Source organism: Danio rerio, chromosome 15 (assembly GCF_049306965.1).
Source record: "Danio rerio strain Tuebingen ecotype United States chromosome 15, GRCz12tu, whole genome shotgun sequence".
NCBI lineage: Eukaryota > Metazoa > Chordata > Actinopteri > Cypriniformes > Danionidae > Danio > Danio rerio.
This window is the reverse complement of record NC_133190.1, coordinates 43985001-44000000: the sequence shown is the minus strand read 5'-3', so window position 1 is coordinate 44000000 and position 15000 is coordinate 43985001. Positions and strand designations below refer to the sequence as shown.

Below are 15000 nucleotides of genomic sequence, written 5' to 3'. Positions count from 1 at the left end.
CATGAATGGGAATACATACAAAGTGAACCTAATGCACTTTCTGAAATACATTTTCTTAAAAATAACATTGCTGCCAATTTTTGTGATTGAAATTTATCAGGATTATTTTTTTTTTAAAGAGCTCTGCTGTATTTATTAATTTTCATGATTTCATTTGATTGTCATTTATTTTCATAAACTCCCAAACCCCAGTTAAAAACATTGGAAAGTTAATTGAACATACTGTTAATTTTTTTGTGAATTATTAGTAACTATTATGTTAAATATTGTAAATATCTATTTAATAACAAAGCATTTGCTTTCAGTAAGTGTATAAAACATATCCCGGCCGCTTTCAAATGTGATGAAAATATAATTGATCCCGATACATTTCAAGAACAACATGCACACATTTTATATGTATTTGGCATCATCTAGTTTTTTTTTTCATTGTCTATGATGAATTATGAAGACAAGACTTCATTTTGTATTTATTGTAAGCCTCATATGATTTTTCTCTTGATTCAGGTTGTAAGAAGGCTGTTTACAGAGATGCACTGAAGCAGATGCTGATCTCTGATCCTCCAGTGGTGCTCACCCTCCACCTGAAGAGATTCCAGCAGGTAAAACACCTGACTCCTGCTCTGCCAGATCTCATCACTGATAAATCTGCCATTTAGACCCTTCATCCCGTCATGTATTTTCCTCCAGGTTGCATACAGTGTTTGTAAGGTCAACAGACACGTGCAGTTTCCTCAGATCCTGGATCTCGCTCCATTCTGCTCTTTAAACTGCACGGTGAGCAAATCATCTTTCATTTCATGGCTTCCATCATCCTGCTATTACTCTGAGTAGATCAGTTTGAAGGCCTCATGTTACTGTTCTTAAGAACTAGAGCATTATTTGGTGTGCTTTACGTATTGCAATGTGCTTTGAGGTGGAATTTTTTCCCACGTACTGTATATTATTGTTTTTATTTTCTATCATTCTGCATGGTACAGTGGAGTTCTGATTGGTTGTTTATTCAGTGTGTTCGTTGATTGGCTGAAAACTCCAGCATGTGATGAAAATCTCATGATTTTACTACCTTACCTATTAAAGGCTGAATTAAATTCAGACAATGCAATGCCAAAACTGATCAAAACACATTTGTTGATGTATTTATTTATAATAAACCTTACTATTACCTTAATAAAACCTTAATAATAAGTAATTTGCAATAATAAGTAATGTTAAAGCTGCACAGCTGCATCGTGATAATAGTAGACATGGCACGATAACTGTTTTCAAGGTATACCGTTGTTTGAAAAAGTCAATGTTTTAAAACCGCCAAAATTTTCTGTAAAACATTTCCTGAGGTATGTGTATTTTATTTTTCCAAGTTTTTTTAGTTGCATTATTTTTTTGTTTTTTTTGGACAAAAGTATCTCCCGCAGAAAAAATATCCAAAGGTGCCGTTTTAAATTATAAAGAAATCTGTTTTTTTTAATCAAATGAAGACAGCAGAAGTCAATGATTCATTTGTATTATGTAGCCTGACATGTTTACAGTAACAAAACATTATAAATCTTTCAAAATATAAAACCTGCTGTTTTCAAAGTGGAAAAAGATTTTGTTTTTTTACCCAGACATTTAAAAAGAAGATATTTTAGAGCAGTGAGCACAATACCGTTAAACCGTGATATTTTTATCCAATGTTATCATACCATCAGAATCTTATAACCGGCCCATGCCTAGATAATAGTATGTGTAATATCCATATTGCAGGGAGGTATGATAAATCATCAAAAAATGTGATTAATGCCATGCATTTGCTATTATTTTATGTACAACACATTTGTGTGTTGCATGCAGAGTTTATCCAAATGTAATCAATCAGATGATGCATTACTATTTACAACCGCCTCACCAGTGCTGTGGTGGTGTTCTGCTATTGGCTAAAGAGGCCTAAAGTAGGGCCAGACGTTTTATGCTAATCCTGCGCAGAATTTTGTTAAATATCAGCAGATTTCTGCGGAATGATTTTGGGAGCATCATAACTAAAACCTTAATATATGAACTAAAAAGTAATGCCTTTGTAACTTGTATTTAATGTTTACAATGCAAACAAAGCAAGTCTTCTATTTAATATATCTACTAGAAAGAGACAGAAAATGACTTTATAAACTGTATTGTGAATAAATTATGTTAACATTTACATATTAGTCAATAATATTACTGAAATTAATTAAAAAACTGAAAAAGTATAAATTTACACACATTTACACAAGTAAATAAACAGAATCAATGATGGGCTAAAAATCTGCGGAAATCTGCGTGCGCAGATTCCGTGTGGGCCCAGCCTAAAGGTGAACTCAAAGCCTCAAAGCAGAGCTGAAATACTATCAGGCAGAAGTAGAAATTAGACGAAAATTAAAGACTCAAAATATCTGTCAAATTTTTAAAGTCGTTTAGGGTTAAAAGTCAACATTTTTACTCCTGTTTTCAGTGTGAATGACACTTAATTAGATCAGAAAACACCCCTTAACTATTTATTCAATACACTTTAAATGATTGCAAAAATAGCTAATAATCAATATAGCATTTCTTTAGGGAAATGTCATATTGCAAGGAATATTGCTATCACAATATACTAATCAACCATATTGCATATTAATTAACGTTATGCCTTCTTTTATGAATACGTTTTTGCAAATATTTTATTTATTTTTAATAAATAAAAGGGGGCAGGGTGGGGTACTATGTGTTTTAAAGATATGTAAGTGTATGTGTGCTGAGTGGTATGAAGTCATTTTGTGCATTTCATTAAGGAACACTCACCAACACAATCATCCCAATCAACATAACATAATGAATTCTTTCTAAATAGAGTCATCTTGTGAAATTAGATTCATATATTGCTACATATATTGCAAATAAGAAAAAATTGCAGTGTCAGTTTTTTTCCAATATGATGCACCTTCATAGACAAAGGAAACCATGAAATTGTGTATTGTGTACTTCTTTAAAGCTCTCTTTGTGTTTCAGGGTGTAAAAGAGGGCGAGACGCAGGTGCTGTACAGTCTCTATGGCATAGTGGAACACAGTGGCACCATGCGCTCTGGACACTACACTGCCTATGTTAAATCACGACCCTCCACACACAATTGTGTACAAAACGGGACTGCTGCTGCATGTGAGTATCAGTGCTAAAACAAAGATTTTGATGACCTTTATGAATTTACATAAGCATGTGTTATAGTCTTATTGAAGTGCCTTGAAATGCACAAGATGTTCCGTGTGTTAATTTAATTTCCTCTGAAACAGGAAGTCAGAGCAGGCATATTGAGTGGTCACTTAGAAAAATCGCAATTAGTAAAACTGTGATGATGTGTTTAACTGTCATCAGGATCCTAAAGCCAAAGATTTTTAATATTTAGTTTAAATATTTTAAAAAGATTTTCAAGAATACACATTTACAAAACCCCACAGCCCTGCCAAAAATAGAACATACAATAGTTTACTAGCTGTCAATTACTTCGGTCTGAAATTACAGGTGTTTGGAGAGACATAGTCATAATAATATTAATGATAATAATGGTAATAATAATAAATATAGCTGCAAGCAGCAATTAAGGGGCCAAGCACTTTTGACCAAAAGGTGGCGCTGCTCCAGAAGTTTTTAAGGACTTTCAGGGCATGGGGTTGAAGATGCATACCATGTTTTGTAATGATATGTGAATATGTTGGTAAAATATAGCATTTTTGACCAAAAATCGAAATGGTTGATGCCCAAAATGGCTGACCTGTAAAAATCAGACATCACTCGACTCGACATGCTCTGGCGAATGTAATGAGAGCAGTTTTATCAGTTTCGGACGAAAGGTTGAGAAGTTATAAGCCAAAAAGCAAGTTTTTTGTATCTCCGGACCACTAGGGGGCAGTGCGCCGAAACTCCGCATGTAACCTCAGACCCTAGTTGTCATAACACATACTAAGTTTTTATATACTAATTTTCGCAAGTTCTTCGTAAAATTTGATCGCAAGTTAAACGAAAACGGTTGGTCAAATCAACTTGAATTCCATAACTTTTGGTTGGCATGGTCTGTAGATCATGTGATTCAATTTCGGTGAAAATCGGAGAAACGACCTAGGACAAGTTCGATCAAATAGTTTTTTCGAAAAATTTAAAATAGCACAAAAAAATTCATGATGGAAAATGACATCATAGGGTTTTATATGCTTTTAAATCGGACTGAGCCAAGGAATCAGAGGAAAAAAGAATTTTGATTGTAGCCCATTCGGTTCAAAAGTTATCATGATAAACATACGTGAAAGTTTGGACAAGTGTTGGCGCTAGAGAGTTTGATTTTGAGACTTCGTATTTGGTCTGATTAATGTTGAGACTGGCCTCTATCATTGTGCTAAATTATACAACTTTCCCGCATACGCCTATATGGGCTGCCATTCAAATCCGGCGGAAGAAACGGAAGAAGAAGAACACTAACGAAAGCAATAGGTGCCTACGCACCTATGGTGCTTGGCCCCTAATAAAATAGATAAATAAATAAATACATAAATAAGAAAAACGATAATAAAAAAGTATATATAAACACACATAGACACTTTCCAACCGTGAAAAGATAAATAACAGTAATAATTTATTTGAGGACAGGGAGGGAGGCGTGCCATTTCCTGGAGATTATCGCTTGTTTGCGGGCATTATGAGTCCCACAAATGCATAGAGACTCCCAGAACTTCCAGGAGACTTGGGATGTGTGAATATCACGTTTAACAACTATAGTGAGACACGATCCAGCGGTACCTTAATAAACTGTCCAACCTGCACTGCTCTCTGGAGCTCAGAGGAGTACTTGACAGTGTGTGTCTGTGTGGCTGTGTCTCTGTGTGTGTGTGTGGTCACGTGATGTGCATTTTCAGAGGGCTGTTCAGAAATGCTTGGTAAAACACGATGTGGATCATTTTCGTTCTAAAATGGCAATTTAACACTAAGACGTATTAGAGTAAACGGGGCCTAAGTGAGTATTTTTCGCGAGGGTGTTTGCAACAGGGGCGGGGCGGAGACCCGGTGATGCCGGTTCAGCATCGTGTTGTCTATTGGCCATCGGCGATGGACGATGACATCATCTATTGGCCCAACCCTACTACAGACTGGTGTGAGAGTAGGTGGTGAAATTACAGGAGAAATAACAAAATGGGAGGGTGGCGGGAGATGGGTCTGAAATACGGGAGACTCCAGGAAAAAACAGGAGTGGTGGTGTAGGTATAGCGTCAGCAGCTCATCGGCGATTCTCTCAGATTGTGTCTTTGATCGTTCACACTGTGGGATTGTTACTTGCTTGAATGAGCACCGGTTTGCTAGTGATTTTAGCCATTTGTCAGCAATTTCTCAAAACCTGTTGGCGAGTTAAAATTGGGGATTAAATCATGCAGTCTGAACTTGGCATAAGAATCACAACATCTGTCATATTTTTATTTAATAAGTCAGAGAAATCTCCATTAACTGTTTGTTTTAGCATGTTAGATCATCACATAAAGCACAAAGTGACATTTTCCTCTCGCAGCAGGTGACGCCGAGGCCAGTAAAGGATCCTGGTTTCACATCAGCGACAGCAGCGTCCATCCGGTTCCAGAGGCCAAAGTACAGAGTTCCCAAGCCTACCTCTTATTCTACGAGAAGATCTCATAAAGCTTTGCTAAAACGAGCTACGATCCATACAAAGGGCTGCTGGTGCTTCATTCTGACTGCTGGGAAATCTACATAAAACAATGCAAACAACTGGAAACTTGACATCATGTTATTTGTTTATCAGCTCTTATTCAGGGGAAACTTTTAATACATCTAAACCAGTGATTCCCAACCCTGTTCCTGAAGACACACCAATAGTGCACATTTTCAACCTCTCCCCTACTAAATGGCATCCAAAATATGTACTGTTGGTGTGCCTCTAGGAACAGGGTTGGGAAACACTGATCAAAGTGACATGCAGAACCTAATTGTGATCATTAGGATTTTTTAAAGTTAATAAGGCTCATTTGTGATTTGAAAGTGATTAATTGTTCATATTTCCTACCTCTAGGTCTTGATAATACAGTCTGAAGAGGCTTTGTTGTGGTGCATTTCTCAACATTTATCTCCATATGCTATATGGCAGTGTTTCTCAACCACGTTCCTGGAGGCCCATCAACACTGCATGTTTTGGATGTCTCCTTTGTCTGTCACACCCATTACATGTCTTTCAGTCTCTGCTAATGAGGAGATGATCTGAATCAGGTGTGTTTGGTAAAGGAGACATGGAAAATGTGCAAAGATGGTGATCCTCCACGAACGTGGTTGAGAAACACTGCTATATAGGACTTTGTTGTCAAGTCTGGGAGTCCTTTGAATCAATTAGAGTCAATTTTCACCTCAAAATGATGATAATTAAGCACATTTTCCAACAATGTTCATTGCTCTTATGCAAATAATCTTTTATTAATATGAATTTAATGCTGCAAATTATCATGGACACATTTTTAATAATTATATTATGTAAACACAAACAATGCCAAGTGAATTTGAGTTTAGAAATGCAAATAAACATTAGGTTAAATAATAAAAGGTAAATGTACTTTTTGTTTAATTTTGGGAAGAAATATGAACATAAATATGACCAATACATCCATTTAAATTTCTAAAAATGTCTAAAATGTATGTATTTTTCCTCCAGAATATCGTTACAACTTTATATTGCAATAAATATCTTGTCCTCATATAATGGCGTCGTGTTCGTGTCAGAAAATTTCTTGACGACATTTTAAAAAACGCCAAAGATGTCAAAGATAAATTCTGTGTAATAGACTTTTTAGAGAAACAGAATATTATTGGGAGGAAGCAGCACCATGCTTTAGTGTCTTATGATGGAATAGTTCATCCACAAGATGGCGCTTGGTGGCTCAGAAATCTCAACATTCCATTGCGCCGCATTCATTTGAAAAAAGAGACGTTTAATGAAGTAAGAATTTGTCGATTGAATACACAAAAGGTTGAACTTCCAAGTAGATTATTACAAATACGATCCATTACATGCTGTTAAAATGGTAAAACATAATTTATCTTTGTAAATCACTAACAGTGATTAGTCCAGCTTGTCTGCGTTGATAAAAGTAACACAGATCACGTGATAAATCCGTCATTTTACAAATAGTATAACAAATAGTTTACACGATATTAAAGATTTTAAAAGCATTTGAATGCTTTTAAAATAAAAATCACACCCTGAAACACACAAAGAATTAAATATTTAATTTGTATATAAACACCTGACCAATCAGAGAGAGCTTCCGGGCCACTATATTTTGCTTTGCTCTTCATTTGGTTTTGCCGCTCTAGTTTCGTGTTATTTTGCTGTGGCGGTCTGGCGGGAGTTTAGAACAGAGCCCGAGAGGGGGCGGTCTCCACGGTAACCATTTAAGCCGGAAGCTGCTGGGTACTCTCCAGCTAAGCAACAATAACAGATAAAAACAAACGGAATCACTCTAAAATTTGTACTAAAATAAGCACATTCCGTTTATCGTCTCAGCATGTGACGGAAATCCAGATATTTATTAAAGCGAAGATTGACCGGCAGGTACCGGTGAGTCTGTGCGTGTGCACTGATTTATGTTTTGCCGTTTATAATATCAGATGACCTGACGAGTTTCTTTTTGCTAACCAAAGCTAAAATCATAATGTTGATGCTCAATTAGTAAGAGTTAATGATGATTATAATAACAATTTCAACATGTATCTCAAAATCTGTCTGCCTGTCAATTTTTATTCTGCCTGCCTGTCATGTTTTCTGCCTCAATGTGTTTCCTGCTCATGTCTATCTATCTATCTATCTATCTATCTATCTATCTATCTATCTATCTATCTATCTATCTGTCTGTCTGTCTGTCTGTCTGTCTGTCTGTCTGTCTGTCTGTCTGTCTGTCTGTGTGCCACTATCTATCTATTTGTCTGTCTCTGTCTGTCTGTCTGTCTGTTTGTCTGTCCATCCGTCCGTCTCTATCTGTCTGTCTGTGTGCCACTATCTATCTATTTGTCTGTCTGTCTCTGTCTCTGTCTGTCTGTTTGTTTGTCTGTCCGTCCGTCCGTCTCTGTCTGTCTGTCTGTCTGTCTGTGTGCCACTATATATCTATTTGTCTGTCTGTCTGTCTGTCTATCTATCTATCTATCTATCTATCTATCTATCTATCTATCTATCTATCTATCTATCTATCTATCTATCTATCTATCTATCTATCTGTCTGTCTGTCTGTCTGTCTGTCTGTCTGTCTGTCTGTCTGTCTGTGTGCCACTATCTGTCTGTGTCTGTCTGTCCGTCCGTCCGTCCGTCTCTATCTATCTGTCTGTCTTTCTGAGTGTCTGTGTGGGCCTGTCTGTCTGTATATCTGTCTGCCTTTCTGTCTGTCTGTCTGTCTGTCTGTATGTGTGCCTCTGTCTGTCCGTCCGTCCGTCCGTCTATATCTATCTGTCTGTCTGTCTGGCTGGCTGGCTGTCTGTGTGGGCCTGTCTGTCTGTATATCTGTCTGCCTTTCTGTCTGTCTGTGTGCCTCTGTCTGTCTGTTTGTCCGTCCGTCCGTCCATCTGTCCGTCTCTATCTATCTATCTATCTATCTATCTATCTATCTATCTATCTATCTATCTATCTATCTATCTATCTATCTGTCTGTCTGTCTGTCTGTCTGTCTGTCTGTCTGTCTGTCTGTCTGTGTGCCACTATCTATCTATTTGTCTGTCTGTCTGTCCGTCCGTCCGTCCTTCTGTCCGTCCGTCCGTCTCTATCTATCTGTCTGGCTGTCTGTCATTATCTGTCTGTCTGTCTATCTATCTGTCTGTCTGTCTGTCTGTCTGTCTGAGTGTCTGTGTGGGCCTGTCTGTCTGTATATCTGTCTGCCTTTCTGTCTGTCTATGTCTGTCTGTCTGTCTGTATGTGTGCCTCTGTCTGTCTCTATCTATCTATCTATCTATCTATCTATCTGTCTGTCTGTCTGTCTGTCTGTCTGTCTGTCTGTCTGTCTGTATGTCTGTATATCTGCCTATCTGTCTATCTATTGTTCTTTCTGTCTATCATTTCATCCATATATTTTTTCCAGTCTGTCTATCTGTCTGTCCATCCGTCCATATCTTTTTTTCCTGTCTAACTTGTGTGTCTATCTCTCTGTGTGTCAGTGTGTCTGTCTGTCCATCTGTGTGTCCAGCGATGTCCAGGTCAGTGGTGTGTCCAGTAAGTGTCTCGGCGGCGGCTCCAGAGTCTCTGTCTGTCCTCCAGAGGCGTCTCCAGACAGCAGAGCAGCAGACAGAGGAGCTGGTGAGGACTCTGGGCAGCTTGGGAGCATCTGCAGATCAGCAGCATCTCCAGAACTCTGTAGGAACCCGTCCCATCAGTCCTGTGAACATTCAGCGGGCCCCGAGCGCCACAGGAGAGAGTTTGCTCTGGAGACAGTGTGAGACGCTGGTCGCTCGTGTGTGCAGATTGGAGAGTGTTTTACATGCTCTCAAACTCACGGCCTTCCGTCTGGAGACAGAGAGACAGCTCAACCCATCTCACCCTGGTCAGTGCTTTTCGATGATAGTTTTGCATGTCTTAAATTGTGCAAATTCATTTTGAGGTAGCACTTTACAATGGAGCTTTTTCACATATCTGGGTTTTACAGCAGCAGAAGTCATCATAGTTGATAAACTAATGGCCCATTTTCACTGAACAGTACGGTACCGGTCGGTACCGGTTATCAGGTTTGCATTTCCATTGCCAAAAGGATACCAAAAGAAGGTTGCAGTCTGCCCCTTTCACACAGTGATACCGGTAAATATCTGGAAAATTTCCGGAACGACTTTACTGGTATATTCAAAAAAGCGCTGTTCACACAGGCGAGGACGTTATGGAAATTTTCCGGAAAAGAGTATTCACACATCCATTCCAAAATACCGGTAAATTCTGACATCATTCACCACAAATGAGCTTTAAACAGCTACGCTTGTATTTGTAAACATTTGACTAAATTACAAACTCTGTGGATGATCAATATTGTGAACAACTTTCGCAGGATCACTTTCGTATGTCGAGATGTTCATAATATGTGCGTGTGCAGGCGCTCCCAGGCTGTTTCACAGGCACACGCAAAGCTTGAAGGTAAACAAACAACGGCTTATCATAAGCATCTCATCGATGATTATTTACACAGTTGACATTAAGAAGAACATATAAACGTGATCTGACTAACTTCTAGCAGCTAAATGTGTCTGGAAAAATATTCAAAGGGTTTTATTCTCATAAACCGCGCGGACGTGAATGCGTCTGACTGTTGTGATTGGCTAAAGCAGACGTCACACGTCAGCACGTTCTAGACAAGCACGCGCTTATTACGGCAATCTTCCTTCTGCATTCACACAGCGCAGCATTCCGGCAAATTGCCGGTAATGTTACAACTTTTCTTTCCGGAAAATAGCCAGAACAAATTTACCGGTATTTTCAAAAAGGACCTGTTCACACATACAACCTTTCCGGAAAATTGCCGGTAATTTTCCGGAAAGGTCTGTATGTGTGAAAGGGGCTAATGTCATTCTCGCTCTAGGAAATGTCTACAGCAGGGGTCACCAACCTTTTGGAGTCTGAGAGCTACTTCTTGGGTACCGATTAGTATGAAGGGCTACCAGTTATTAAATAACACATTTTTCTCAATTTACTTTTAATTATATGTTATTATTAATAATTAATAATATTCATCTTTGTGAAGACTTTGATCATGTTAATGATTTCTCACAGTAGTTGTCAACAATGATTTAACAAGTTAGATAGATATCAATATGCAACACTTCATTTGTCTGAAATTGTTTTTAAAGTTTTTTTTAAAATATAACTTAAAGTAATTTTCAAATTTACACCAATGCAAGTGTGATTTAAAAAATAATACCTATAAAATATTAGTTGCAGCTTACTCATGTGTGGTGCTATGGTGAGCTATTTTTAGAACAGGGCCCGCGGGCAACTCATGTGAACCTGGCGGGTTACCATGTTGGTGACCCCTGGTCTACAGTAAAGCTCATATATCATATAAGAAGCTCTTCTCACAAAACAGACACCTTATGCACATAAATACTTGTGTATAAATGTTAATTACTAACTTTTCTATGAACATGGTTTGATTATAACTGCAAATCAATGATAGTGTGAAATAGCCTACTGTAACGTCTGCAATTAAAATAAAATAAATGAATAAATAAATGAAACATATGAGCACATACAGACCCTTACATTTTCCGATAGGGTACCAATTACAGAAAAACTACACACAGCGTACATTTAGTCCTTATTTGAGTTCAAAAACACGTGCAAACCTCTCATCTGTATCTTTAATCTTCACCAGCACATGTGGCCTCTGTTATTGAGTAATTCCATCATTCCGAGTTCATAATGTTCCAAAAGGCGATGATTATTGTCAAACATGGAAGGTTGTTCATGTTTTAGGTTGCTGAAAGAATAATTTGCTCCTTTGTTTTTTTTTTTTTTTTCGGGTTCTTCTTTGTGTTTTTGTGCGTCACTCTGGCGTTTGTCCATTTCTGAAAGAATCAGATGTCAGAAGCACTTTAATAATCACTCGCACATTATTATCATCATCTCAAGAAGTTTGTTATTTCAAATATATACGATGACTCGCGCATATGAGAAAGCGAAACTGCTCATGCTTTAGACAGCCTTGTAAACGACTACGGGGCAATACTTTTTGGCCTTGTGGCTGTTCATCAAGACAATGACAAGGTTTGTTTGAGCTCGGATCGACCATGGCTTATTATTATATGTACAGTTGAAGTCAGAATTATTAGCCTCTCTTTAATTTTTTTTATTATTATTATTATTTTTTTTTTCTAAATTATGTTAAACAGGGCAAGGAAATTTTCACAGATGTCTGATAATATTTTTTTTTTGTCTGGAGAAAGTCATTGTTTTATTTTGGCTAGAATAAAATCAGTTTTTATTTTTTTAAGCCATTTTACGGTCAAAATTATTAGCCCCTTTTAGCTAAATATTTTTTTATATATAACATTCATTATAAAATGACTTGCCTAATTACCCTAACCTGCCTAGTAAACCTAATTAACCTAGTTAAGCCTTTTAAATGTCACTTTAAGCTGTATAGAAGTGTCTTGAAAAATATCTAGTCAAATATTATTTACTGTCATCATGGTAAAGATAAAATAAATCAGTTATTAGAGATGAGTTATTGAAAGTATTATGATTAGAAATGTGTTGAAAAAATATTCCCTCCGTTAAACAGTAATTAGGAAAAAATAAACGGAGGCTAATAATTCAGGGTGGCTAATAATTCTGATTTTACCTGTATATTACAGTGTAATGTCTCTGCTGTGTATTTAAAATAACGCCTCTTTTGTTTTCATTCTCCTGCCTTTTAGTACACTTTTGTTGTACTAGGTACCCTTTGGAAAAAAAGTGGTACTTCTTGTCTGTTAAAGCGATACTTCTTGATACAGACACTAGCATATGTCTGCAGAGTTCCACTCAGTGGAAGCGGGCCATTAGAGCGCAGTGAATTGAAAAGTACAACTAATACCTTTTTTACAATCCTATTTGCTGAAATAATAAAAGGAAAAACTTCATGATGACATTATCAAGACTTTCAGAAAAATGAAAAAGTTAGTGTGAGACTTTAGAAATTAAGTCAAGAAATGACATCAAATGTACTGTCCTGCCCCATAGAGGCTGTATTATAAACCTTACATAAGCAGTAATTAGTTTTTTGTAATTTCATGTAAAGATAATAAAATACATACAAATGCTCATACATTTTACATTTTAAATATTAAAAACTTCAACTTCAAGGATTTAAGATGCTGGTGAGGGTCATGAAGCCACCCTCTATCAGTTCAAGGCTCCCTCAGAAGGTGAGGTGATCATTGTCATTTTTCTGTTGTTGTGCAAGAAATAGAAGCTGTTTCTAATTTATCAATTCAAGGTGTTGGTTTGAACAAAAACTCCTTTTAATATTAAACATATTCCTTCTGTCGCATGCTGTTGCTTTTATTTAGAACAGGACTTAAATCAGCCTTTCGTCTTGAGACTCGCTCCTGGTGGTCATCAATCTGGCAACCTGCGCTTGCACTTGTTTTAATCCAGGAATGCAATACCTAGTTCAACCACTGTCAAACTTACTCTCTGCACCTTTGAAGTATGCATATTGATTTATATTAGTGTACATGCAACCCAAATTAGACCTAAAATTTGAGAAAAAAAAGTAAAAAAAAAAAAATATATATATATATATATAAATGCATTTAATTTCAAGTTTGAATATAATATTTGTGTATGTTTTCTCATAGTAGTAAACTACTTAGTTGTTCAAAACTTCATCATAAATGGATTATTATTGCATAAATATATTGCCTTGCCATAATATCTCCACACCCCTGAAATATACAAAATATTAAAATCATTACTGAACAAAAATATAGCACATGTTGACTTTAAAAGGGGCATTTTGACTGCCACATGAGCAGCACCAAAAAGTTTCAAGTATGTACTTTAATAAATCCATAGATTATGGCACAATACACACACAACACACAAAAGCACACATTTGATTTTTATCAATATCATTGTGTGTTTGAGAGTTTAGGGGAAGAATATAGTTTGTACAGTATAAAAATCATAATGTTCATGGGACGTCCCTTTAGCTGCATGTGTAAGTGAGTGTGGGATTTCTTTTCTTGTTCAGTCTGCATGAATCAGTGTTCGCAGCAGGAGTGTGTATGTAGCAAAGTAATGTTCTGTGTGTGTGCAGCCGGTCTGCAGGAGCGGTTAATCAGCCTGCAGGAGCAGCATGAACGGGAGCAGCGCGCGTCTCTGCTGGAGCTGCTGCGTTTACAGGATGAGCTGCAGCAGACCCGAGAGGACAGACAGGAGGCGCAGCGGGAGGTGATCCGTCTCACAGAGGCGCTGGAGAACACCATGTCCTCTCAAGTAATATTGCTTATAGGCTTGTAATAATTGGGAGACTTTGTGAAATGTATTTTTTGTTTTAGTGTTAGGTTATCACATAATAGGATTATTTAAATGAACAAAAGGCTATCATATACAGTTGAAGTAAGAGTTAATTGCCCTCCTGAATTATTAGCCCCCCTTATATATTTTTCCCCCAATTTCTGTTTAATGACGAGTAGATTTTTAAACGCATTTCTAAAAATAATAGGTTTAATAACTCATTTAAAAAAACTGATTTATTTTATCTTTGTAATGATGACTGTACAGAATATTTGACTATATTTTTTCAAGATACTAGTATTCAGCTTAAAGGGAAATTTAAAGGCTTAACTGTGTTAATTAGGCAAGTTAGGCTAATTAGGCAAACCATTGTATAACAGTGAAAATACTGTAAAAAAATTCCTTGCTCTGTTAAACATCATTTACAAAATATTTAAAAAAGAAAAAAACAATTCACAGGAGGGATAATCATTTTGGCTTTATATCACAAGGCTGCAAATAATTGATCAAAAATATTTTAATACTGTAACATACAATCACATATATATTAAAATGTGTGACCCTGGACCTCAAATATTCCGCATTAATATATCTTTGGCAATAACCAAATACACTGTAGGGGTCAAAATGATTTTTTTTTTTTTTATGCCAAAAACTTTAACAAATTAGGAAAAAAACCTGTTCTATTAAAATATTGTGTACACACTACTGTACTTATATCAATATTATTTTTGTTTAGTAATATGCAATGCCAAGAACTTAATTTGGACTTTAAGAGTGATTTTATTATTAATTATATTTTTCTGAACCCTCAGATTAAAGATTTTTTTAAAAGTTTTATTTTTTGGCCAATATTGTCCTGTCCTAATAAATCAATGGAATCTTATTTAAAACGTTTTTATTCAACTTTCAGATGTTTTATAAATCTCAATTTATTTTATTATAAATCATTTAATATTCATATATGTTATACATATATATATATATATATATATATATA

General features: G+C 36.4%; 2 protein-coding genes across 46 annotated transcripts in view; both read left to right on the top strand.

The window, feature by feature from the left end:
- usp16 (ubiquitin specific peptidase 16) overlaps window positions 1-6737 on the top strand; it is a 20370-nt gene extending 13633 nt beyond the window's left edge. For 5 of the 11 annotated variants that reach the window (XM_073923197.1, XM_073923202.1, XM_009291915.5 and 2 more), the window contains 4 exons: window positions 508-602; window positions 691-777; window positions 3007-3154; window positions 5547-6734. In XM_073923197.1, the coding sequence (XP_073779298.1) occupies window positions 508-602; window positions 691-777; window positions 3007-3154; window positions 5547-5668 (452 nt within the window). In that variant the 3' untranslated portion in view covers window positions 5669-6734. Of the gene's footprint in view, window positions 1-507; window positions 603-690; window positions 778-3006; window positions 3155-5543 lie in introns of all 11 variants that reach the window. The other 6 variants (XM_073923200.1, XM_009291912.5, XM_073923199.1 and 3 more) reach the window with 2 other exon arrangements.
- Window positions 6738-7457: 720 nt separating this feature from the next.
- si:dkey-75b17.1 overlaps window positions 7458-15000 on the top strand; it is a 41479-nt gene continuing 33936 nt past the window's right edge. For 16 of the 35 annotated variants that reach the window (XR_012391043.1, XR_012391041.1, XR_012391038.1 and 13 more), the window contains exons 1-3: window positions 7458-7595; window positions 9176-9558; window positions 13801-13979. Coding sequence is in view for 16 of the 35 variants with exons in the window: in XM_073923998.1 (XP_073780099.1) it covers window positions 9207-9558; window positions 13801-13979 (531 nt within the window). In the remaining 19 variants the exon portion in view is untranslated. Of the gene's footprint in view, window positions 7596-7639; window positions 9559-13800; window positions 13980-15000 lie in introns of those variants that run through there. The other 19 variants (XR_012391034.1, XR_012391033.1, XM_073923990.1 and 16 more) reach the window with 6 other exon arrangements.